This window comes from Mastacembelus armatus, chromosome 3 (assembly GCF_900324485.2).
Source record: "Mastacembelus armatus chromosome 3, fMasArm1.2, whole genome shotgun sequence".
Taxonomy (NCBI): domain Eukaryota; kingdom Metazoa; phylum Chordata; class Actinopteri; order Synbranchiformes; family Mastacembelidae; genus Mastacembelus; species Mastacembelus armatus.
Genome location: NC_046635.1, coordinates 23,299,578 through 23,327,167, shown reverse-complemented (window position 1 = coordinate 23,327,167; position 27,590 = coordinate 23,299,578). Strand labels below are relative to the sequence as shown.

Sequence of the window (27,590 nt, the reverse complement as noted above, 5' to 3'; positions counted from 1 at the left end):
GCACATGGGCATGTTCAACAGTGACCACCGAGTGGCACCAAAAGCCAAATTGCAGGTTTTTCAGTTTGCAGGTAGTTTATTATCTGCTTTGTTATTGTGGTGTTTTTTAATGAAACTTTGAGTGATAAGCCTGCTCCCCTGCAATTAAATTGGCTACCAACATATATAACTGCCTATTACCTAAAAACACCACCAAAAGAGTATTAGAGAGCTTGGCAGTTCTAGTTCACATAGACTCCTTATAACTGATCACAGTAACATAGTAATTCCATGAAATCTTGAAGTAACTGTAAATAATAAGCTACAGTAGCACCACCCCAATTTACTGGCTGTATTGTAAATACCAAGAACAAAATACCTCAAGACACAGAATCAGTTGCTGCATGACAAGCCTTGAAGGAAATAGTAAACTATGTTTATTGACTTGTTTAAATTCAGCTTTTTACAGGTTCTCATAGTGGACACCAAAAACAAACATCTTCACACCATTACACAATTAAAAACAAAAATCTGTTCATACATACAGGAATCTGGTGTCTGGACACAGGAGACTTTCAGAGATTGCACTTGTATGCCAATTTGCCAAGATCAGTAGCATATATCTAGGAATGTAGTGTTTTAGTTTACCATTGCACCAGATTGAATTAGAGAGCTTTTAATTAAAACTGCATCAGTAACATCAGTAACCCTGTCTCAAGTGCGTTTTACCATAATGGTAAATCTTTTTTCAACAGTATTTTGCATGATTTAATTTATTTAACAAAAATCAGACATATCATACTTTATAGTACATTACATGACATTGCCTTAACAATAATGCCAAAGCATAAAAATAAAACTTGCTGTGTAACAGAACTGTAGCACAAGATGGCAGTAGTTAGATTTGAGAACAGAAAGTCAGATTCCCTTGCCTTCAAACACCACAGGCCTCCATTTAAGAAGATTTGGCACTTTTTACACAGTGCAGAAATAAATAGGTAAATATATTGTACATTACAGGGAAGTTAGAAAAAACATACAGTAACTTTATTTTTGACTTCTCTAGCAGATATCTTTAACAAGAAAGTACATCCTTTATTTTACTACAAATGATTGCAGTAATACCAAGAATTCCCAAAGTAGAGGCTGCCTCGGAGCTCATAAGGATAAGTGTTTGAGTAGCTAATTATGCAAAACATGATCAGCACATAAGGGGCAGCAAATAAAAGGTCTGAATAATTCAACCTGCCAGGAATTATGAAGTAGTTTCAGGGGGACCAAAGTTTCTAATTGTTCCACCAGACGGTTAAGTCTAATGAGGACGTATGCAGCACAAGCAAAACATTGAAACAGTGTTTCAAACATAAATAAGAGTGATTAAAAAAAAAACAAAAAAACAGAAACAGCCTTTGTTATTTGTTGGGACAAAAAGGTCTTAGATTAGGGGCATATTTTTCACATTTTGGTAAGTGACTCAAGTCCATAGGTCAGCTTTTGTGACACCAGTTAAAGTTTGACATGTTGGTGAGTGAAATAAATATCATATAATGTCATATTTGGTGATTGAAATAAATATCAGTGAAAATACATTTGGAAGTTGTTTTATGGCAGTGGTTTGATATGCAATCTGCTAAACTTCATTCTGTTGGGTCAGGTCCTCTGACACACTGTTGAACTCAGTGGCTCGAGTGCTCATCCCCAGATACTGTTTCAGGAATTCACTGAAACGTTTTTGGTTGTTCCACTTTCGGGCTGACTTCCGAATGCCAATGAAGCCACCATACCTCTTCTGGTATGATCTTCCTGGAGATATCAACTTCCTATAACCATGCCTCCCTTTGACAAAGCCACCAAACCTCTTGGAGACGCTCATCCCTACATCGCCCTGTCCCCTTGCTGCCAGGTCAGCATCCCCTTCCTCCTGCCCTGCCTCTTCTTCATACTCATTGTCAAAGGATGGGGAATTCTGGGAATTGTAGGCGGTGCTCAGCTGGCTGCTCTTGCCAGCCAGATCCTTGCCTTCCACACCGAGTGCCCGGGTCACATGATCAAACCTCTGCAAAGCAATAGGCAACAACAGACCTTCCTCCACCTGCTCCTCCTCTTCAGGAATTAGGGCCCCAACCTCCTCCTGAGACCTTTTAAGCATGGTACCACTTAGGGAGGAAAGTGGTGATGAAAGTGTCTTACGACAGAAGTCCCAGGAAAAGGCTGGGGTGACGTTGCCTTCACACTCAATGAGACATACCTGACAAAGACAAAAACAGGTGATCATCTTCATTTCCGATCTGGAATTCGTTCAATTCAGGTAATTTACTTTACAAAACAGACAGACTTCACTGTTGGCAGTTGTAAGCATGCTAAATATTATAATTGCTAAATATTAACTTGTTAATAATTTCATCACAAGAGCATTTTGCTCAAAGCAGAGATGCTAGCATGGCTATAGAGTTAAATATTTAATTCTGAGAACTGGGAATCACTCTGAGTAGCCAGGACATTTTTTATGCTTTGGGGTGACCACACGGTAAATTACATGTTAATGTCTGATGCAGATACTTCAAAACTTAAGTTACCTTTAAATAAAACACTTAAAACTCCTCTTTCACTGTGCTGTATGTGAAATATTAAAAATGTCTTAATCAAGGATATATGGTGTCTTGTCTTTAAAAGAATCATTTAATACAATGCAACAGTAAACTGATTGACTGCATTTTAAAATCAGCATCCTGCAATATTTAAAGGATCTTGTTAGGATTATATGAGTGCAAAGTACATACTGTCCAAGTCCTCAACAAGTGCATAATCAATACAGTAGCAAGAGATTGACTGGTTTCCTACATCATTTATCACATACACTCTTCAGTTTAATGGTTCAATGAGCTTGTTGATGAGATATAGATATAGCCATAAAGATGTAGTTATAGATATAGATGATATACATACAGTGTGCATGTGTGTATTATTATGTGGAGGAATGTGTCTGTCAAAATAAGACTGGAGATTATGCCTGTGCATGAAATTCCACATTGATTTGAGTGTCATCATCTGCTATTTCCATAAAGCAGACTAATCACTGAAGCTGTGGTCATTTGTTGATTTACAAGCACAACATTTTTCAGCCATGAAGCAGCGATAGAGTTAAAGTAATGTATTCTAAACACATATATATGGCTTTGACCTAAGTGGCTCACACCAACAACACTAATAATTCTGTTTTATTTTTGTTTTGCACTTAAATGTCTTCTTGTGTGTGACCTACAAAAATGTCTTAGATGCAAACAACCAGCTGCCATAGGCACTGAGAAGAGAAACATGCATCTATCCCCAGGAATCAATTAGCCACAACAAATTAAATCTCAAATGCCAAAAGATTAATTTCTTAAGTCAGACAGTGATGTAGAGGACACGGTGAACACAAGAAGATGGGGTTTCCATTTATTATATGCTAACTAATTTGTGTATAACGTTTGTCTGGATAGAACCTTGTCTAATATCTCGGAGCACAGTTAGTTTCACTAATAAGTTTTAACTTTCACACAAGCTGTTTTATTTTTATCTTGATGCCCCTTTTCTCAATTGCAGCCCATAATTGTGACTCTGTGGGACTGAAGGTGTAAAACTGTTTAGATTTTTTTTCTGAACCCCAAGCAGAAACACAAACTCTTGCAATATGCAGGTGTATAATTGTGTGCATGTATATTTGTGTGGACTCCTCACCATAGTGTTGAACCCAAGCTGTTTGGGCAGGATATTGCTGCAGGACAGGCAGTCTGCCTGGCAGTCGCTCCATCCAGGATGACACAGACAGAGTAGCAGCAGAGCCACCACAATCTTCATGGCTGCAATGTCTGCTGCACAACACAGGACAGGCCAGTTACAGTCCAACAGTCATCTGTTTAGAGAATTTCAGCTTTGTTCTAAGACATTTACTCCATCTCCCTATGACATTAACACCTGACCTATAGGTGGATATGTTGTATGGATAAGGACAAATACACAAAGTGGAAATACATTGTAGAGTACATTGTGGTTGGATTGCAATTGGATCAGTGAGATCATTTGATATATTCTAAGCTGTGGGTGGATGTGTAAATGCAATCCATGGAGTATGGCCTCATTGTAAAGACAGAAATCAGCTCAGCAAGTTAAAGTGTCCCTTAACGATGGATTTTATAGCTTGAGCAAGCCAGGCAAAGCTAGCAGTAAAGGCCAGAAGCTTCTCTTACACAAAATGTTTTGAAATTAATAACACTGGTTGATGGCACTGTTACAATTGAATTGAGATGTTTATTGACAAGCCTGCCAGTCTGACTCACTCACTGACATATTTAGACTTGATCACAATGCCATCATCAATCAGATCCAATTTTAATACCAAGATCCATGAATCAGATATTGTTATAGAGATAATCTATGCGGATACTGATCACATATTAAAACCAGGTATAAATGAGAGTGATCTGTAAACATCAATTCAATGTCTCAGGTGTTTGATCAAGTTCAGATAACATATTAAGCATTATGAAAAGGAACTAGAGTAGATCTATGTAGTAATTTCACAATTCTTTCTTCTATAAAAATGTGAAGTTTCTTTTTCTTATCTATTTTTTGTGAAAATAATGTGTACCTAGTCATTTTTATAGTAGTAGTATTGTAGTTATATACATGTTTGTCCTCCACGTCATTTGTATTCTTACATTTGTTGTATAGATGTACTAATACAGCAAAGAACAGGCTTTAAATGCTTGTTTTCTTCTACTGTGAACTGGAGGTCATTGATTACTACAAGAACTTTGCTGTTACTCATTAATATGCCATGTCATGTACAATCAAGGTGAATGATTTGCATTTAGAGGCATATAGCACTCGGGCACTGTAATGGGAATTGACAAGAGTGAGTTAGAGGGGATGGGAAGTGAGACTGGGGGCCAAACAGAGTGACAGTTAGCAAAACAGCCACAAAAATTGACAAAGAGGAAGAGAGAGCAAAAGAAATGTGTGTGACCTTATTCTAGTTGGAACAGCCCACTCTGGTGAGTGCGACGTCAGAAACACAACCAACATTTTCATCTCATTAAACAAACTCGTTAAGTCCTTTAATTGATGCTGCAATTACAGCCCCCTGGCAACAAACTGAGTCATTGTTTGTTGCTGAAAACACAAACAAGCTTATACAACACACAAAGTCAAATGCATTCAAATACATGCAGTCGCCAACATCCTTAATGTATACACACTGTACATGACCACTGCACGGTACATTGGTAGACATACTTATATACGCCCACACACACATTGCTACAGTGCTCCTTTAGTTGTAGGTTGTTACCATCAATCATTGTGGCCGAAAGTAAAGCTATTACTTTGTAATATCTTATAAATTTGGAATTTATTCAGATTAATTGAAATCTGATAAAAATATAATTGCACTACAGTTCATTCAAATCTCTAACTACCCATAAAACCACAACTCTGCAAAATTAATCAAAATTAATCAGTCTTCTTGTGTGCAAACAATTAAAGTGTGTGTCATGTCTTTAGTCTAATAGGGAAGAGGGTGGGTTTGTTAGTGAAGGACAAAAGCACAGGAAGCCATTTCAGGAGAAAATATTGTAGGATGACTAAGTTGGCAGATGGCAGCAGATTTAGACAAACAACTTGGGTGTGTTCATTCAGCAACAGTGCATCTCATTGTGCGTTCTCCTGTCACTGACTCTGTGCCACATGGAATCCAAAAAAATTAGCAGCCATCTTCTTACCTCTGTTCTCAACTGAAGTGCATCTAGAGAATTTGTGATTCATGTGTCCTTAATCTAGTACTGACTAAATACGATAACAGTGACAGCCGTGCATGTAAACCCATTTCCATTCCTTCATATGTCACACAGTCATGCTAGCCATGGACGCTTATAGGACAATGGGCCCCTGGGCACAGACATGAAAAAGTTCTCTATCCCTGATTTTGTGTCCCTTTTTTTAGTTGTTATTTTGTGATTTGGTTCATTTTCCAATGAAAAATTTAGCAGCCCCTTCACCCCCTAAACCACTGGGCCCCTGGGCCTGTGCCTGGTAGGCCCCACTCAGTAATCCATCCATGATGCTAACACAGCAGCACTTTGAACCAAATACTAACATCAGAACTTCAAAATGCTCACAGAGGCATTAATAACATACTAACATGTATATATATACATTCAGGTATGATGTCTATCATGTTATTAACATCCATTCTGAAAATTTCATATCAGTATGTCTGGTAGTTGATAACTCAAGCATGAATCATAGAACACATTTTGACAACTGTCATCTGAGGTTTAAGGAGCAGTCTCAATGCTTCACTCAAGGGTGAATGCAACAGTCAATTATTGTGGCCTAGCTGAGTACTGGCAGTTCCTCTTTCTTTCCCATGGAAAACCATTAATGTCAGATGTCCTGTGCAGTACTTTCCAACACAGTGCGTCCATTGCTTTAATTATCTTTGAGATGTGTCTATAATTGATTAGAGTCCACCTGTGGGAAACTGAATTGATTGAACATTTCATGAGGCATATTTGTGCATTCAAGGATCCACAACTCACAAAATCCAGTCCATGATATTCAAATAAATTTCTGTAAACTTGTGAAGCAGAACTGTGGTGAGGCATAAATAATACTATTTCTAAAGGGGTCTCAGTACTTGGACATGGTCAGTACTTGGTCCTTCTGAGATTTGGCTAAGGCGAGAAAGGCCTTGGTCAGTAGAAGTGACCAAGAGCCCAACAGAGCTTCAGAAATCCTCTGAAACATTTCGGTAGCTTTCCATGAAACAGGCCTATGTGATAGAGCTGACTATCCTTTAGTGGGCCAGACAAAGCCCAGACTCAAAACCCTATCAAACATCTGTGGATAGACCTCAAGGTGATTTTTCACAGACAATTTAATGGAGCTTGAAAGGACCTGCTGGGAAGAAGGTGATAAACTGTTCAAAAATCTAGGTGTGGAAAGCTTGCTGAGACTTTGTTCAAGAAGATTCAGCTGTAACTGATGAACATTTTTATCTCACAAAGTCCTGAATTAAGAAATGAGAGATTTAAATTTTTGATTTTTAATACTAAATGCTAAAAAAAATTCTAATGACATGTTTTAATGTCATTATGAGTTATTGTATGAGTTGTAGATTGATGGGCAAAAATGCCAGGTTATCAATTTAAATTGAAGCTGGTCGTCTGCTTATTTTCTGTATCTATGTAGCTATAGACACACACAGGTACACACTCTATCAGTGATACTTTTTTCTGTACCCTGTGTTGTTAAAAGCTCTGTAAAAATGAATTGGACTTCTCAACGACTGATCTTGTCCGTGGTCTTATACAGATGTCTGCCTGGTTCCCTTGAGAGCACTCACAATCCAATTACTTTGCTTTTAATTAACTGATTAACCATTAAATATACCAGTTAATTAAGTCATTACTGTCTGGTGCTGGGCTAACGCACTGCTGATGGAGGTTTTACAGTCCAGTAAATGATAAAAAAGACCACCAGAAAACTCTGTCCATAGAGTATCTCTACAACAGCAATATATCTCAGCAGTATTTCTTATTCAGGCTCACCCTGTGACCTGTTACCTTGCAAACGGGCATTTCCCTAAAGGAATACAACAGCACAGGTTCATGATTAGTCTCCTTAAGCCTAGTCAACTATTAATAAGTATTTTGAATATTAAAAAAAAATGTTCAGCTATATGACTGATCCCATTCATAGTCTTGCCATCCAATAACACACAACATATTCTAAGTAAGAAATTCTTACACTGTCTCTGTTTTAAACTGTTTCAATCATTCATTTTCTCCATTATTCATTTTTCTCGTCAAGAACAGGAAATATAAAATAAATTACTTCCAGCCCCAAAAGCGAATTAAAGCCGGATTATTCACGCATGAACAGAGGAGTAGTGTGCATTCGCTTTGGAGTTCATCTTTATTTTTAAAAGCTGAACTGCAGATTCATTACATAACTTAAAGGCAATAACGGCGTGCATATGACAGAACAGCGAATAATGATAACTATTATTATTATTATTATGTAAAATGCCTTTTTTGTACAATATGACCACTTGCCTCCTGGCCACTTAGACAGTAAGTAACCTAAGTAACCTAAACTTATATGCACAATGTATCTCAAACCCTCTCTATAAAATATTTTATTAAAATAGTTGTTATTCTTTTTTATTTCAAATGTCAATTTTTAAAATTTTTTTTTAGGTGATTTGATGTGTTATAAATTTACAGTTTTAAAGGTAATTACAAAGAATTATCAGCTACACAATGACATATTACTTTAAACTAAAATAAACATAAGGACAATTATTTCCAACCCTTAAAGTTGAGAGGACCAATAATTAAAGTGTATTCATGATGTCGGCTTTGTTAGTTGATGAGCCAGTTTGACAGGTAATTAAATGTTATTTAGTCTTCTCCCTGGAGCTAGATGGCACCACTACTTTTGACTACTTTATTTGTCAGAGAAGTCACTTTGATAGACAACTTGTTCCAGGCCCACTACAAATACATTGTACTCTTTGTTTTAATATTCATAAGTAACTGCCAAAATGGCACCATGATCACTGATGTGACATATTTCACTAAAGTAAATCTATACTACCCATCAGGTCGATTAAAAACATCAAATCCGCTCTGTAGTTGTCACTTGCTGCATTGAATTATCTACCTACTGATTTATCTGATGTTGCCACTCATCTAACCCACTCATGAGACCTTTCCTCCTCTCTCTGCCATACTCTTCATCACGCTCACGCTTTGTCTCTCACATATATATATAAATCTGATAAAACTATTACAACCACTGGAATAAAGGTTGACAAGGGGCTTAGCTGTAAGAATATCATGTGATTGTGTTTCACATATTATTTTACTTTTTAAAGCATTTGATTATTTATTTACTTTTTTGCATGAATATGCCCACTCACAGATGTATTTCTTACAAAATGGCGGCACTTTTAAAGCCACTACAAACATGCACACTAAACTAAATCAGTTTCCCTTCTCAGTGTATGGTATCTAATCACCAAACATGAATTAATCGCTGGGAGCTATGCCTGCACACAATTAGTAATGAGCCATTTAATATTTATTTTAGGTTACGCTTTTTGTTTATGTTTTGAAATAAGGTGGTGCCCTTTATTCTTTTATATCACATCTGTACTACCATGTATTTGTCCTCAGTTTTTTCCCTTGTATTTTTATAATATGGGCTACTATTATGTAGCTAAACTACATTAGTATTCAAATACTTCTAAAAAGCATTAGCTTTGACTCATTTACACACCTAAATGGAAACAACTATTAATAATTCAGCTTTTTCTGCTGTGACAGGTCACAATGAGTTTTTCCTACAATGATCTGGGTTTAAAATTTCATAATAAAATAGAAAATTTCTCTCTCTGTGTTGATGGTCACCTGCATGTATGGAGGTGTATGGAATGCATGTATAAGGGTCATGGAATATTTTTTCAGTTCAGAATCAAGGTGGATAAATGGCAGCACAAGAAAGGTCAGGGCCTGTCTGCTCAAAAATCTTTCCCTGTCAAAGAAAATGTATATCTTTGCCACCAAAATTTAAATGATCTGACAGCATCTGATTGAAGTCCATTCTTCTTTGATGTAGAAACAAAGAACAAAAGAGGAAAATACTGGAGGTATCAGAGAGAGATGAAGATTTATCTGTGAAATCCTCCCAGCATAAAAGGATGGACGCTGCTGTGTTAGAAGCATTGTATCCCTGGATTAACCGCACACATTCACAGTCACTTCAATGCAGCCACCAGAGCAGTGCACACCAGCACTGTGCTGTGTGACCTGTAATTAAGTACTTCTTATTCTCCCTCCATTTTCTCCATCCAGCCTTTGAATGAGAATGGTTTCCTGAGGTCAAGGAAATTTCATCATGGCTTACAAATGATGTGTGCCAAGTTGTGTAGGGAACCAACAAATCCGCTTGTGTTGAGGAGAGGCAAGATGGATAAAAACAGATTTTTAGGATATGACAATATGTTTATTGTGAACATTGGACTGCAATTCAATAAAGTGTTTCTAGCGTTCGCTGAATTTGTTGTGCATTTGTGCCTGTGTTTTTTAGGTTAATGATGGTTAAAGTGGGGGTGACACCACCACATGTTGTTGATTTGTCTTTTGGGGGTTTTCATTTGATGCAGTTTGTCAGATTTAGGCTAGTTAATTACTCTGGGTTCTATTCCCTTCATATAGCCTCACTGCCACTTCAAGACATTACTTGACTAATTTCACCCATCTGGTGTAGAAATGCTAGAACATAACACAAAGCACATCAGATCTTAATTTCACAGCAAGCTAAGTTGTGTTACAATAAGAGGAATGCTTTGACTACTTTACCCTAAGGTATGAGAAGGAGCCTGAATCTGTTAAAAATTACATTGTTTCAGCTCAAGCATTATCTGTAGATCTACATCAGCCTCTTTCTGAAGTTACTTACAACCAGACACATGCACAAATTAAGTCACTGCTGAAAGAGCCAATTTGTAGCAGCTTATTTCAAATAATCCATTTGAACTGGGCCTTTGTTTATGGAGTTCCATTCAAGGTCAAATGAAAAGTCAGCCTCAGGTTAAACAAATACACTATGTTAATTATTCACTGATTAAAAAAAAAAAAAAGGTGACACTCAATCTTAAAGTTTGTTATTAACGTAATGAATGTTTCCTGACAGCTTTGTCCTATGATATTACTACTACTACTACTACTACTAATAACAACAACAACAATAATAATAATAATAATAATAAGAGGATAAGATGATAACAATAATAGCCTCTACATCAGAACCTGATTACTTATATCAAATTGCAGTTCTAAATTATTATGCATCCTGTTATGTAATTGTATATAGTTTATATAGCCTTGGAATGTTTCAGGCACATAAAGAGCATAGGGACCTACAGACTTTATATGTGATCAATAAAATCCATTTACATTGCTGTGTTTATTACTGTCTATCGAGCATTTCTTTTTTACCCTGGGGGAGCAGGCTGTGAATGTCAACACCAATACCATCTACCTGTAACCAACTAATTGAAATCACAGTGAAATCATTACCCATATAAAATGTCATATCACCTGTAACATTTTATACATATTGTGTTGTGAATTAAACTTAAGAAAGGCAATTTGCCCTAGGAAAAGATTAAACAGATCATCAGTGCACCCATGCAGTTACTGAAAACCTAATAATAGTCTTCTGATGAAATGAGTTCATGAAAATCTGGTCCTGAAAATTCTGATTAACCAGCATGCACTCACCTAAATTGCCTTTCATTCCTCTGTATCTTGAGCTACAATGTAAACACAAACAGTAGCTTTCTGTGAAGACTCCCCTTTCATTCATGAAACCCACTAGACTGCAGCAGTAAATCAGGCCTTAACGATTAATGACTAATCAGGACCCACGATTTATGACCTTACCCTCTTTGCTAAATACCAACGCAGTGACAAAACAAACTACATATACATTCTTCAGATGGAGAGTCCTCACCTTGAGCTCTCCGTAGTGTGTACATCTTTCCTGCTTCATGCTTTTAACTCACTCAAACACATATTTCACTTTGGCCATTATAGGACCCAACAGTCTGTACTCACTCCTTCAGAGGTGATGCATTGATTCTATGAAATCGGGAACCAGTGGCTTGTTAACTTGAGTGACCTGATACATGATCCTTCGTATTAACCCACTCTGTGTCATTTATCCCTCTGTCTTTCACCAAGGTCAGCAGATGGCTTAGATTCTTTAATCAGCATCATTAGAAGCACTTAACTGGCAGGGGTTCAAGGGTCAGAAGGTTACAGCTCAGTAACAATAGCTGCAGCAATTATCCTGGGACTCCACAGCAGTCACAGATGATGGAGAAATGATGGAGACAAAGACTGCATGGTGACAAAAACGTTTAGAGTAAAAAGCTTACATGCGTGTTCCTTCCCTCCCTCGGGGCTAATTAACTAAGACTTAATTAAAAGGGAGCTCACATTGGACCCTGTAAACCTGATTGACACTAACATTTTAAGCAGCTACAAGGATGAAAAGATCCTTACTTTTTTTACTCCAATTAGGTTTTTATCCAATTGTCTTTATATTGTCTCTCCTGATTGTTGATCCACTAACAAAATAGCAGTTATTATTTTTACAAGAAAAATGATCCCGCATCAAAGGTCAGAGGTCAAGCCATTTTCTTTCCCCTTCTTTCACCTTCCTCCACCACCCTATTCCTCCCCAGGGTCTTCTTACCTGTGTTGAGGTGAGATTGTGGGTGCCTAGAGGGGTCCCTTGGGTGAAGGTAGAGGATCTATGATGCAGCGTATGTATGTTTGTCTCCTCTCGGTCTGGGTGCGTTTTTTCTGGCTACGTGGAGGCTGGAGACAGCTGCTCTTATAGGGTCCACCCCTCCCCTTCAACCTCCTCCTCTGAGTCTCTCTCTCTTTCAAAACTCCCTCTTTCAACACAGAGAGAAAGAGAGAGAGAGAGAGGAGGAGGGGAGGCAAAAGCATGGAAATAAGAAAGAATGAGGGAGGAGGAAGAGGATCGGGAGACAGCAGGGACAGGGAGCGAGAACAGGGGTGAAAGGGAGAGAAGGAGGGTGTCAGAGGGGAGGAAGATAGGCGGGAAAGTAAATGGTAGTGGGATAAAGAAAGGGATTGTGAGAAGGGAGAGAGATGGAGAAATGAGCATAGGTTAGGAGAAGAGGAGCTAAAAAAAGGATGAAGGATGTTATAATAACAATATATTTTCTTTTTTTCAGGTTGAGTTACATGATGACTATATTAATAAATTCAGTGCGGATCAAATATGCTATATAAACACTAAAAGACACTAGAAATCCTCACATTTTTATGTCTACCATAAAGATTAGACATGATTTTAATTAACAATATTTATATCCACTTTGTTTAAACTGAGATTTAATGTGAGCACAGAGAAACATTCTCCCTTCAACAGATTAATGTGAAAATTGTCTTAGAGTCAAACTCTGCACAGAGAAGGTCAAACATCAGAGTGCAGAACACACATTTTTCTATCAGGAGAGACTTGTACATGCACTGAATCTATGTCTTTTGTATTTCGTTTTTTCTTGGGGGTTACTAAGTAGTTATCTACCTCTTACTGCTCTAAAATCACAACTTGAGTAAAATAGTAAAACTGGTTAATGCACCTCAAAATTGACTAGTCCTAGTAACTATATCCTACCTGTTATTACTGTCCATGTCAATATACTTTTGTTACTTTTATCACCCAATAAGAACAAAATAAAAAGTCCTATTAACAGGTAGGGAAGTTTTGAGGGGAGGTTGGAGGACATTTGACTGTCACTTGTACGACATGGTGGAGGAGTGACAGTCAGATGTCCTCCAACCTCTCTTCAGGCAGTGGCAGGACTGTATTACTGTCATTCTGCTCACAAGCAAAAACCAGTGCTGGAAACAAAAAAATCCCAATGTGTGCCAGAGTTTCTTATTATGCGTCTGTGTGGCCTTCATTATTGGAAGGATGTGTCCTGTTTCTCTCTGATTAGCGTTACTTGACTTTAGCTGTGTATGCCTATTGATGCAGGAAGAAACAAAATGAACGTGATGTTCCTGCCAGCTAGCACTTGAGAAAACAGACAGAATGTATACTGTGTGACTACAATATAAAGTGATTAATCAAATAACATCAGCATACAGTGAAGTGTGAGTGCTACGACTATGACATATACACCAGCTTCAGGTGTCATCAGTGCATTCAAATGCTATTTATCAGTTGTTACTGGGACCGTAGATCTGGGTTAGTAGGACCCTACTCCACCTCCAACGTGATGTTTTTGTCATGGGTAACACAGACACACAGAGAGGGTCAAAAACAACCTGGTTAGGTTTAGACATGAAATTGTCTTGGGACTAACTCACTTAAGTTCAGATCTGATGACTGTAAGAGCCATAACAAATCATTTTCATGTGTCACGACCCATTCACCAACCCTGCACAACATGGTCCGAAAGGCAGAATGAATTGTTCAGAGGGGTGCAGTCAATTTGAGAAGAGCTGAAGCCACTTAAAATAGGTTTTGTCAAGTGGTCATTCCTCATGAGGATCCATGTCAACCTGGTGGGTTCGCTTACTATTTCTGGAGTATTTCCTGCCTCAGGTTGTGTGCATCATGTTTGGTTTCCTTAAGTCAACAGAGGCCCTGTGAGATGGGACCTAAAATCTACAGAGAATCTGCTTCTTTAGTCTGTTTGCACAATGAAGCTCTGTTTTTCTGTTTCTGTTTTTTTTTATTATTAGCATTTTTGTTAATTAAATACATTAAATAAAACAATATATATTAATTTGTGTATTTAATAGCTGAGATTATTATTTGGTACATAGAGCTGTAAAGGATTAAATTATTTTTTCCTATAGAGAATGACTTTTAAATTATGAGGTAAAGGCTCGCTGGAGAATGAAGTCAAAAATGTTAGCTTGTTCCCCCAAAATCATTAAGTTCAGACAAACTGTTTTTTGCAGCATATGGAAGTCAATAGGCCATTCTGTGTTTGCCTCTTCTGGTCAGTGGTTCATAGATTGCCATCAGTGGACAGAGAGCAGTTTGGTCAAGTAATCCAAAAGGCTCTAACAGTCTCATATACGAGATATCGAACTTTGATTGGCCACTATTAATATTTTAGTCCAGCTTGGTACTTTATATTCAAACCTTAGAAATATTTACAAACTCAAGAAAAGGTCAAAACTACAGATTTTCTTTCCATTTGTTACTGAAAGGAAGTAAAATTGCTCAGGCAGAGCAGCCATATGTGTTGTGATCACCGTAAGTTCACTGTGGGACATGACATTAGTGGAGACACTATGCTTTTAGTGCCTCATCACTACCTGCATAATTAGTTTTTTTATGAAATCACAGTGAAGTGAATGTTAAATTTTCCCTTGTCAGTCTTAAAAAGATCATGAACAGTGTTATAATTAATACTGATGAACAGTGGCAGGAACTTGTCTGTCAGAAAGGAGCTAGAAAGAATTAAATAGTTTTACTTGACTCAACTCAGCCCAACTTAGCTCAGTTCAAATAAAACAGAATCAACTCACACACAAATGAGATTAACAGAGAACAGATAGTACATAATAATAAGAGCAGACAGTCACCAGATCTATATCTCCTTCACTTCAAACTTATACTCTCCTCCATCTTCAGAGACTAAACCAAGCAAATGGCCATAAACCACAGTGGCACCAGACGATTAGCCACATTGTAATGACGGTCCAGACTTATTTGCCTAGATTCATTGAGTGCCCACCCCTGATTACACATTCTCGTGCTCTGGCTACCTGAGAAGAAACAAAATGCTAAATGAGCAATTCGGTTTTATTGCAGAGCCGACTACATCCAGTTGACCGTTAACAAACAGCAAACAACTCCACAAAGAAATGTACATTCAAAGGTAACAGGCAGGTTCATCTGTACACAGCCTGACACAATGAAGAGAAGAAGCAAAATGCGTGTGTCCAAGACAAAGTGAGTGATTGAAACAAGAACTAAGGAAATATGAGCGACGTCACAGTGTCCGTTCTCGGTGTCTGATCTATGAAGCAGATTTTCCTCCACCAAATGAATCAATGCCATTAATTAAATACTCGTTAACGATTTTCCTGTGGGAAAAGAAGCACAACAGAACTCATTTTAGTCTGCCTCAAAATAACTAGAAGACGAACAATATCATTTACAGCACCACTGGGTTTTACATTTGCAGTACAGGCAAAAATGTGACATTTTTTTGTATATCTGAGCTATTTTTTATGATGTTGCTTTACTTATTTTATCATATTGACTTACCAGAATTTAGTGACTTGCCTAGCACTTCTTGTTCAATTCATGACAGGATACAATTAAAACTCAAGGTTGGCGCTAACAATTACATCCTAACATTTTTCAGTTTAGGCCCCCTCTGCCCCATATCTGCATCCAGTTACACTAGGCTGTTAGACATGGCCACCTGAATGGAGGTAGATTGAACATATTTATTTTTGCAGATTTTTCAGATTTTGATTTTCAATAATTTTACCAAAAACATCTGACAATCATATATGTTTTTTGTTATTATGGGTTATTTGGTATAGATTAATGGGCAAATTTAAAATGAAATCTTACACTTACCTTACCTGAAGCTGCTCTATGTTGTCTGCTCTAATGGGCATATTAAGGTGTCTAGGTTATTGTTATGTCTGAACTTTAAAGTAAACAATATTTGACTCTTTTGTATGCCATCACCTTTGCTGTATTTACTGCTTTCTTCTTTTTGCTCCTTCACCAATTCCATCCTCATTAAATTTTCACTAATCTTTAGTTGTTGTGCACTAATAAGGGAACTGCTAAACATATGAAAATGCTTAACTTTTACACAACATTTGTCTTTTAACTTATAGTTCATAGCAGTTTTTGTACACATGGTAGCACCATTGTTAATTATAACTATGTGGATGTATTTTTGTTTTTTCTCTCTTTCTCTACAGACTCCTGTGGTCCAGTCATGGGGAGGACAGAAGGAGGTTGCAGGTTTGCTGAAAAGAGATAACAGGTCTTATCTTCACCCTGCCAGACGCTGAGAGGTCTGACCCAATCAAGACCTGGTTAAAAGAATTAATCGACCCAAGCCTCAATAAGAAGGAAGTTCAGGGAAAAACAAAGGTGTTGAGGGAGGGGTGAGGTTTGAAGAAGCATTGCACTGATTTAAGTTGGAGATTTTTTCTAAGAGGTATGGAATTAACACCAACTTTTTGAAACTGATTTCAAAAGAAATTCAAACCATCTAAGTTAAGATAAAACCATCATGTACCTGTGAGTTCTTGAAAGTACATAGGCCTGTTAGATAAAGAACAAGTTCATTTAATTTGTTTACCCATACACAAGGATATGTGCATGCAATACCCTTCCAGACTTGACATTTCATAAACTTCTAAAACCAAATAAAGCATTGACCAGACAAAGTACATCATGTAGTCATTGGCTCTAAGTGCTCCAGAAAGTATATAACTCTTCCATTCTCAACAATCTTGAACTTGTACTTGTTGTTTAGTTGCCAGTGCGGAGGTGTTACTAACCAACAGACCACATGTGAAAGCCACTCAATGGAACAAATGTCACAGATGTGATTCATACACAAAGAGCCAGACCTTGTCATTTTTTTACCCAGCATGATGCCAAAAAGGTTATGGTGACTGCCCCTTCCTCTCTACAACACACTGCTGCTATTCCTTCCTTGAGGTGCTGTCTAATAAGGTTAATGGTCATCCTCCCGCCACTGCCATCGTCATATCTGATGATGATGTACATGTGTTTGTTTACTGCAGAACACTACAGCATCTTTATACATTACGTATAGCACACTGGTCATTATTAGAAAAAAAACATTCCCTTCACTGAGCAGCCTAAATGAATCAAAGGTTACTGCTGCATTTTGGTTTATAATCTTAATAAAACCACAAGAATGAAAGTCCTTGTCTTTCCATTTCTATTTTTTGCGACTCCCTTTGCCATCGCTTCCTGGAGATGTCAAGGCCAGAGCCAATTAGGTTTTAAGCCCGCCTCCACCACAATAACTGATTTATCAGCCTCTAAAAGCCACACTGTGATGGCCACATCATCCAGAAGTCATGAGCAAATGATTAAGTAAATATATTTCTCTATCACTGTCTTGTGACGGCCCATTGCATCCAAGGAGTTTAATGATAATAGAGAGCCAGGATGGTGCTGTAAAATCAGTGCAATATCATAATTCATAGCAAGGAGTCATCAGCTGGTCAATGGTGAAATGTGAATAATCTAGTCATTAGTTGTTCAATAGAACAGTGATGGAGAAAGCAAGATGAATAAAGAAGATGCTGAGACAGAGACAGGAAAGGAGTTTAATATGCAACTCAGTTCCAAGATGAACAGGCTACAGTGATGCATCTCACATCAAACGGACTGATGCGTTCTCTCCTCAGCACACACTGCTCCTTATCTCGATGGAAACAGATCATTGATAGAGCTGAAGGTCTCTATTAAGTGGCTGAGATGGAGGTTCAGGGTGGCAGGTTGCACAAATAGTTCCCAACCCAGTAGAGGAAACTCTAACAGGACACATTAGCGTAACAACTCAACAGAGTGAAGCACCAGAAAAAAAGGCCAAATTTGACATAATGAATGGTGTTGTTGATTTTAGAATGGTCTGTGTGTGTGTGTGTGTGTGTGTGTGTGTGTGTGCCTCAGTGGTTACAATAAAGGGAGTCTGAGAAGCTTTTAACACAAATACAATTTTAGCCCAAAATGAGCACCAAAATTGTACCTAATCACCATAAATAGCAATTCAGTCCCTTTTTTCCTACATTGGTGCAAACATGTTTGGTGCCAGGAAATTACCAGTCACAGACACACCAGAAAATAATTGCATAAAAACTGTGTTTGTACAAGTGCTGGCATTGTGCCTGCAGGAAAATAGAAGTCTGTCTTTTCAGCTCACATCCTTATATCTTGGGTTAATTCCCTAGTGCAGTCTACAAACCTACAGTATACCAACAGTGGTTAATTTATCAGGTTGTGTTTACCAAACCTCATCTTCTGTGGGTCACCTTCATGGTTTAATCCCATCATAATGTCTTGATCTAGTCCTGATGTTGCCATTGTGAGTGTCAGCGACATCTTCACTGTATTTGGAAGAGAAAAGAATAGTGGATAATTGAAAACATAGTGCAGACAGAAAAAAATGGTAACAGAATAGGAGGCAACGGAATAAAGACTTGAATCTGTGAAAAGAAGGGGTGCGAATAGAGGCCACAACTATAGTTAAAATGAGTTAAGAGTTAGACCAAAACATCAGGGACTAAGTTGGCCAAACAAATGTGTGGGATTTTTCTGCCAGATGGTCAGTCCAAACAAGGATGAGAAAAGTAACTCAAAAGCAGCCATCTCAGCAAAACTGCAAATATATTTAATCCAGGATTTTTCAAACAGTAAATGGTTCATTGTCAGACATCCTTGTGTAGACTTCAACACACACACAGTAGTCTATTTTCATTCCCCAAGGGCTTTATCTATAAGAGGAAGTGATTGGTGTTCAGCAGAGCAGAGAACAGAAACACTGTGTTATCTACTACTGTTCCCTGGACGCTTCACTTCTGCCTTCATGCCTCTGTCTCTCTCTCTCTCTCTCTCTCTCTCACACACACACACACCTGCACACAAAACAGTCACAGGATTACAGTGACGCACAGCTCATACATGCAGGCAGATGGAAGCCCACACCCACACAGTAGTAGCAGCATCCAGTCTACATTTGGTGAGCACTGAGCAATCTAACATAAGGTTAGATCCTTTTAAAATGTGAAAACAATCTAAAATAAAGATAAAATAAACAGTATAAAGTATATAGTATAAGACATATAAAGTGTTCCACAAATGAGACCGACAGTTCAATGAAACTGGAGTCAGTGTTTCCTCCTTTCGTCCTCCCTATGTCTGTGCAACTATTGTCTTATTAGCTATTGTTTGCTAACTTACCATTGATAAATCTATCTTAACAATATTTCTTGACTCTTCTGTAGTTGTCAAGCAAAACTGTTGCCAGGATGTGTATTAACAGAGTGAAACACCTATTGCCACATACACATCACAGTGATAACATGTCTAAGTCACTCCAGCAAATTGAGATTTTGGAAAACTATTGAACATTTAAAAACATCCTTACTAAATTTTATATGAGATTTTGAAGAAATATATTTACTTTACAGTTTACAGTATATCGTTTCTTTTGGTGGTTAGCACTGTTGCCTCACAGCAAGAAGGTTTCTGGTTCAAAACTCAGCAGGGGCCTTCCTGTATGTACTCCCTGTGCTTGTGTGGGTTTTCTCCAGGTTTCCTCCCACAGTCCAAAAACATGTATGTCAGGTTGATTGGTGACTCTAAAGTGTCCATAGGACAAGTGTGAGTGTGAGTGTGTGAGGTTGTTTGTCTCTATGTGGCCCTGTGATGGACTGGTGACCTGTCCAGGGTGTACCCCTGCCTTTCACCCAAAGAGAGCTGGGATAGGGTGTGATCCTAAATAGGAATGAGCAGGTATAGATAATGGATGGAAGGAAGTTTCTATTGATTGGATTGAAATTGCAGGAGGTTTTGTGTTTCTGTGAGGCAGGATTTTGATTTTGCTAACTGAAAAAAGTTCTTATGGTCGTAACTTTGATCACATGAAGGTAAATGCAATATAATGAACCACATTTTCTACTGACTCAGTGTGCATGCTGGAAAGCATACCTGTAAGATACATATTGACATCAGTTGTCAGCAATCAGGCAGAGTAGAAACTGGTACAAGATAAGCCCAAAGTGAAGTATGCTATCATAAGTGAAAATAAATTTTGCCTTGGCCATCACAAGCCGCTTCCATTAATTCTAGACCACTGTGTAGTATCAAGCCCTGGGTTTAAAATAACCCTGTCGGCGGTTGATGTGTGAGAGGAACCAAACAAACTCCTGCAGCTCTTTATTGAACCCTGCAGACTCAGGAAGGTCCAGGCTGATGAGTCAATGCAGGAACAGTTGATGACAAGTTGCTGCTGCTTCTCATCACTGTCTGCCTGTCTGTTGGAGGCCATATAAAAAAAACACAGCCATACTTACTAAATACATGCATACATATAGCCCAAAAAAACACAAACAGACAATACAGTCATTTCTTATTTCAACATCTAGGTAAATAACTCAACCAATCCAGTTATTAAAACTGAAATGCTCTTTTTAGTGGAGTAAATGTTGAATCTACTGCTGCTCCTATCTGGTAGTTTTGGTGAATTGAATACACTAATACAAGGTAGAAATTATGAGTATATCTCTTGGGATATACAGGGAAAACCCCTGAGCTCATTTTTCACACACAAACCAGTTTACTATGTCAGTGGTCGCCAGCCGCACTCGATTGGCCCGTTTAAGTAATGAGCTCATGGCCATAAAGCTGCTAAAGTCATTAACCTAATAGAGCCCACTGTAATGGGCAGCCATATTCTGGCATGGATCTCCGCCACAATGGCCATAAAGAGCAATCTCCACTGTCTCCACTCTGCTTTTAGCCAACCCCCGCCCCCCCATCTGCACACACCCAGCACTAACTACAGCTCTAGCCACTGCCATAGCCTCCACAGAGGCAAAACGCAATAAAGACAATTATATTAAGCAACCATTTGAGATCCCATTAGGGTTTGGTTGGCTGGAAGTTTTTGGTTCAGGTTTAGGCGATGTGCAGGCTTGATGCATTGCTTTGCCTCTTGTAATAGACAGGATAACATCACATGGCTCAGACCGTGACAAAAACCTCTGGTTAACTGCTCTCAGATCATGTTCATATGTTAAATATCATTGAATGGTGTTGTTCTCAAGTTTGCATGACAACCATAACTAGTCTAACACACATATAAAGTTCTGTTCTGCATCAAATACTAAAGTGACTGATGAAATACTGAAGAACATTTTTAAGTTTTGGAATTGTTTTGCAGTGATCTGTCTGACCCCAAGTGATCTGTCTGACTGAGTGAGTATAGACTGGTGAAGGTATACCCTGGGGGCTAAAAAGTACAAACAGTTTTCAGTAGGAGCTGTCATTATCAAAAACACACTATATATGTGTGTGTTTGTCCACAGTACACCGATGAAGGGTAGCATCGCTCAATCATGTCTTCAATACGTCTGGATTTCCCAGGGTCTTTGGGGAGTTCAAGCCAAGCAGCACTCCAATCACCAGCTGGCACCTGTAACCTGCTGCAACTGCTGGCTGCCTGCTGCAGACAGACGAGGAAACAAGGAATGCTGGTTAATGTCCACAGTATGTGGAACATTTAATATATCACATTATCACAACCTGCACAGGGAGAAAGAATGCGTAGTGCTCTCCTGATATTCTGTAAGAGCTATCAGCATAACTTTGAGCAAGGCACCGAAGCACTAGTTGATAAAAATAATGGAAAACACCAGAAAATTTAGTGAAAGAAAAATCTCAAAAAGACAAAGTATAAACATGGAAAGCAATGAATCAAAACTATACAAATATAGTACAATATATACAGAAGCACAAAAAAGCACTAAAAAAATGACTGGAACTCATGGACTACTGTCTCAAATTGGTTGCTCTGATTAAACTACCTGTTGTGTGTACCAGCTTAAGAAACCACAATAGCCATCTTTCAGCAAATCATCACACACCAAGCAGACACACATACACAGACACACACACACACGCACATACATACACACACACACATACACATCATCTCCTGCTTTAGTCTGATTAGTGGCCGGAACAATTACTGTAATCGTGTCATCTTAACGAAGGAGCAGATAAGGAGTCAGACCTTCCCCTCTACCCCTCCAACCTTATCACCACACCCACCCACCCACACGCACACAGAATTGTGTTTCCATCACTTCAGGAGTCTTAACATTGACTTAAGTTCTGTTAAATATTAACCCTTAACCCAACTTCTAGAAAAAGTTGACAACTTCCATCTAAGATACTTTTATTTTTTATAGCAGATAATAGATGTCAGTATTTACCTCAGTGAATCTTTATCATAAACAATAATACTAAAACTACAAGTATTAGACTTAAGTTGTAATAAACTGATCCTTTAAATGTTCTGTGTTCCACCCTCCTCACCTTTCATTTGCATTATAAAAATAATGTATATGTGTCTTTTCACTGTACAATATGTCTTTGACGGAAATAACATCCTCATTACCCTGATGTTTATTGAAGGTGAAATTGAATACTATAAACAATAGGAGTGCTCTTAACATTCTTCAAAGCCTGTGCCCTTTGCAAAGGAACACCCCATGGGAGTCCTAATCACTTCAACCCTCCAGGTCCCTTCAGTTGTGAGTTGCAAACATTTACTTTAAATTAACCAGCTTGAAGGAAAGTAAACAGACCTTGATTTTTTTTTTTATCCAGTCAATTACAATGTGTCATGGTGACAGCCCTGACATCCTTCTCTCCTCTGTACTCTGCCACCCACTTCTTCTGTTTGGCTGTGCTATTTCTACTTAAGAACCAACTTTCTTACGTAAAAGAGGAGTGGTGTTTCAATACTTGTTTGACATTTCCTTATTCACGTCCACTCACTAACGTAGCACTAATCATTATGCAAGTGTCCACCTGCGGAGCAACAAGACAGGGCAGGGAAGCAGAGGACTGAAAACAGCAAGGCCTAATAATTTCAAATATTCCATTACGGCAAAATGTTATACTTTTCATAAATAAGTCCTTAAACAGTACATGTTTTATGTAGGCCTACACTTATTGCATGAGTTTCCTCCTTGCACAGACAATTATGGAGGAACATCATGCAGTCTATGTAATATGTGACTCCAGGGTGTACTCCCTCCTTTAGACTATAAGTCAGCCTCAGTGAAATCCATTTGATTTTTCACGTAATGAACCATCAGATACCAATGGGGTTTACCATCACCTGCCCACAAACAGCCTTCAGCAATTTTCCAACTCTGCCAGTCACCTGATCCCACCTCCTGCCCCTCCATCAGCACATTCTGTGGGTAATTTTAAGGGCTGGATGGTGAGACATTTGCATGACAAAATCATTATAACTAACTAATTCCGGAGGAAATGCAGGTTTTGTTTTCCAGAATTTGGACGACACGACAACTACAACCCTTAAAGACACAAGTTAACATATTAACATAAATAAAGCAACAAGATGAAAACCATCCAAATCACATTAAAAAGAGAAGGCTTGTCCACAGACTTATATTAAAATACTCTCAAAGAATATATTTATTCACATTGCAATGTTTCAACAGTTGCATGAACACAACACAGGCTATACATAGCTAAGAGATTGTAAGGAAAACGTATTCTATTATAGCTCATATAGACTACATGTTTCTGTGTCTTAAATTTTCATGCTTGTGTGAAAATGTATTTTTCCACTCTGTATTCAGTGGTTTTCCAATGTCCACTGAGAGTTTTCTAGTACATTTCCAGTGAGAGTTTGTCTTCCCTGTTAGTCACATCGGCTGATCACAGGCAGGTTTCTCACTGTCTTTCTCAACAGCTCTGCAGATAGCTCTTCCCATATACAGATTGCCAGGTTCCAGGAACTGTAACAGACAAAACAGATGTTGTAATGTGGGCATGTTCATACTTCCATTTCCCTGTACAGAGTGTGGTACAGAGCCTAGCTAGCCTTAAACTCATCAGAAACATTTAGTTTAAAATGTTTTTCACTATAATCAAAGGACGTGGCTAAGGGCAGCACAGTGATGTCAGACTGCATCTTTACATGGGTATATTTGAAAATGACTTAGTACAGAATCCTGAGAGAGCCAGTGAGATCCACTGGTGACATTTTAATATAGCAAGGAATACAAGGAATGAGCAGAGGCTTGATTTCCTATGTTATATTCATTCAAAATCAAATTCAGAGCATATTGATACTGACTTATGCTGAAAGCCCACTGACAGAAATGCAATAGTGATAAATTAATCATGAGAAAATCGGCAGCTCGAACAGATTTCTTAATATAGCAGGGAATGGATTGGTGAGGCTATATGGAACACTTTGCTAATACAGAGCATATGTACAATATACAGTAGCATACACTACATATGTAAATGATGATAATGTACACAGTGTATCATAAGTAGTCCTAACATTGCATATTTTATTTTCAAATATACTTTTCTGTAACTTTAATTTCTAAATTTCACTGCTTGAATGACCATAAATTATGTATTTTTATTACCAATATTCATAAAGTGCAAGAGTTTATGTATCCTAAGAGCCATGAAAAAAAATGAAAAAAAAAAACTCCAAACTCCTTCAGACGTAAGCAATGACAGCAGATGCTGGGGTTTACGTGACTCCTGGAGAAAGAGGCGGGGTACCATCTCTCTGCGTTGTTCTCTCTCTGCCTACGCTCCAACATTGTGACGACAAGCATTGAATACACTCTGTCCTTCCGATTGCTATCTCTGATAACTGCAAATCACATGAGGGATGTAATAAAGCTTAAGTGGTTTATGGTGAACAGAAAGTAATTCGTGATGTCCACTCAGCTATTATTATGGAAACCATCACTAACATGTATAAAGATCTTATATTCATATAACCGTTAACTTGTGCTTTTTGTTTGATTTGGTTTCTAATACTTTTACTTTGGTCCTCTGCAAGAAGAGCTTTTTACATAGCCAGTTGCTCTCCATGGTATCTATCGCACCCCACTCCAATGCTGCACATGTTGCAGCACAGTGTCCTCTGGTGGTCTCACTGCTCCACTGATCAGATCTCAGCAACAACCAGCAAGTGCTTCTTGTACAAGAACCCACAAACACATCGAGCATTGAGAGCAAATTGGTTTAATAATTAGGCAGACAAAGTATTCAGCATTTCTGAGAGAGAAGAGGATGAGGAAAATCTTTGCTCTTGCTCTTTGCTCTTTATGGAAGCTGATTGAAAGTTTATATGTACATAGGTGATACTCAGATTAGTGAACAGAAAGAGCAGTCTGATTTATGTCAAAGCACTCTATTCATCAGAAACCTCTGTAAAATGTGTCTCTTATTCTGTGTATGCAGGGATAACACGCAAGTATAAATAAGTTGGTAGAGAAAATGAATGAATTTTAAATGCTGAGCATGTGATTTATTCCATTCACAGGCACAATTTACATTTTTAACCGGATTGGCTGGTAAAGCAAGTAAATCCTCATTCTTTTATTTATTTATTTATTTTCCTCTGGTTTAGTGGTTCTTACGAGGGCTTAAATCCAGAAGCGTATTTATATCCTTATTCTAGCAAATTAATTCTATCATAATTCTTTCTGTCATTTTTCAGAGTGAACCAGCTCCATTCAGCTTCACAGCAAGGCACTACCTCACCTTCAAAGTGGGAACAGATCAGTTGGGGCAGGTGGCGCCTCTGACACCCACCCCATAGTATGTACATTCATGATTTCAGTTCCTCAGACAAGCACAAAACCGAAATCACTTGAACACTAGATAATGCATAAATGAGAGTGCGTAATCAATCTATATCATTCTATAATGACATGTGAATATAAAAAATACAAATGCATTCATTATATGTATAATATAGTAATGTTATAGTGAGGGCACACACATGTTCATGTATGTCAAATCCATACTGCTCATTGACTGCAGTTCCACTGGTGTTCAGCAGGTGTCACAAACATCCCAGTCTGACAGTCCACAGCACTGTTAAAATACAATTCACCAAGAGTCCATAAGTGCATTAAAGAGTGTGTCTCATTCCAAAATAATCGACAATAGCCTTTAAAAAAATATAATTTCTACTGTAATTTTTGTCTTCCTTTTATTACAATCGTGGCCATAGACACATTGATCCAAAACCCCAGCGCAATTTTATTTTGTTAGGACTTCTTCATTTGCATATTGTGATATTTGACCACCATGTGTATTTTTCAAAGAATGCCTGTGTTTTATCTGTTTATGTGACTGCAGTATTTTGTTGTTGTTGCTGTTCTTGTTTTTCAAGTAATTAATGTATAGCAGACGCTAGAACCGAGTTTATATGACTGGTTTGATTTTGGGGCGTTATTTTGAAAAGCGGAACGGAAGTGTTACGTTTATTTTGTATTCATCTTCACGGTGAACGCCGGAAGTGTCGCGTGACTGTCTTGAACACGTTTGGTAATAAATACTTTTTTCTTCATTTTTAACCTAAATAAGAGCATTGTTACTTGTTATTCATTCTGTGTCTCACGTGTTGCGTATAAAACTATATGTCGACTTCTGACTAATTGGTCCAGACATGATTTTTAACTCGTTGACCTAAAGTTAACGGTCGCCGACTGGGCAGTAACGTGAGTCATGTCCCCCTGTAAAAACCTAAACTGTAACGTCAGGTCACAGCTGTAAAAATAGAGGGTTTTTTTAACATATTCGTCAGTAATTTCAACAAAGTTAAAGTTAAGGCAGTAGAACTGGAAATAAGCTTGTAATTAGTATTCGTTCTATAAATCGCGGTGGGAGTTTATGTTAGGTGACGCAGGAATTTAAGCTCGTTTTTGTTTTTCGAGACATAACTACACGCCACGTTGATTAGTAATAAAAGCGTCAATACGAGATATAGCTATATTTGAGGTAGCTATTCAGTTACAAAACATTTAAGATTACTCAGCTATATTCTTATTTGTTCGGGGAAAATACCTTCTAGCAAGTTTGACGTCTGACTTTTTGACTTTTAATTTGAAGGGCGGAACACCGAGGCGGAAGGGAGGATGGTGCAGCAGCTTGTAGCTCGACACCGAGGGTGGACATAGTGGATCCCGTTTGGAAGCTGTAGATCATCGTCGGGCGGTTCTGTGGGGCTCTCTCCCTCGGTTTTACTTGTGGGTTAGTGTTGTCAGCTTTTGGAATGAATCCACCGAGGTATGTAGCTCGGAGGCTGGATAGTGTCCGGGGATGTTATATGGCTAAATGGTAGAAAATGGCCACAAACTGGTCTCTTTCCTGCCGCTGATCCCCCTTCAGTTTGC

General features: G+C 38.2%; 2 protein-coding genes across 5 annotated transcripts in view; one reads left to right on the top strand and one right to left on the bottom strand.

Moving 5' to 3' along the window:
• Window positions 1–393: 393 nt before the first annotated feature.
• pnoca (prepronociceptin a) lies at window positions 394–12,400 on the bottom strand. Of its 2 annotated transcripts, none has more exons than XM_026293948.2 (3): window positions 12,292–12,400; window positions 3,700–3,833; window positions 394–2,227 (listed from the first exon to the last, which is right to left on the bottom strand). In XM_026293948.2, the coding sequence occupies exons 2-3, from the start codon at window positions 3,817–3,819 to the stop codon at window positions 1,610–1,612; spliced, it is 738 nt and encodes a 245-aa protein (XP_026149733.1). In that variant the 5' UTR covers window positions 3,820–3,833; window positions 12,292–12,400; the 3' UTR covers window positions 394–1,609. The 2 variants fall into 2 exon arrangements, with proteins under 2 accessions (XP_026149733.1, XP_026149734.1); XM_026293949.2 differs by having other exon boundaries at window positions 3,700–3,830; window positions 12,292–12,397.
• A 14,298-nt stretch (window positions 12,401–26,698) lies between these two features.
• The window catches only part of kif13ba (kinesin family member 13Ba), a 39,651-nt gene continuing 38,759 nt past the window's right edge, over window positions 26,699–27,590 (top strand). For 2 of the 3 annotated variants that reach the window (XM_026293150.1, XM_026293148.1), the window contains exons 1-2: window positions 26,699–26,742; window positions 27,307–27,483. The gene's annotated coding sequence lies outside the window, so the exon portion shown is untranslated. The remainder of the gene's footprint in view (window positions 26,743–27,306; window positions 27,484–27,590) is intronic. The other variant, XM_026293149.1, reaches the window with a different exon arrangement.

Excerpts from the sequence above, each read along its gene's own strand:
- pnoca (XM_026293948.2), bottom strand. The coding sequence starts at position 3,819 with ATGAAGATTGTGGTGGCTCTGCTGCTACTCTGTCTGTGTCATCCTGGA. Across the intron at positions 2,228-3,699 it reads AGCTTGGGTTCAACACTATG|GTATGTCTCATTGAGTGTGA; the intron begins GTGAGGAGTCCA and ends TGTCTTTGTCAG.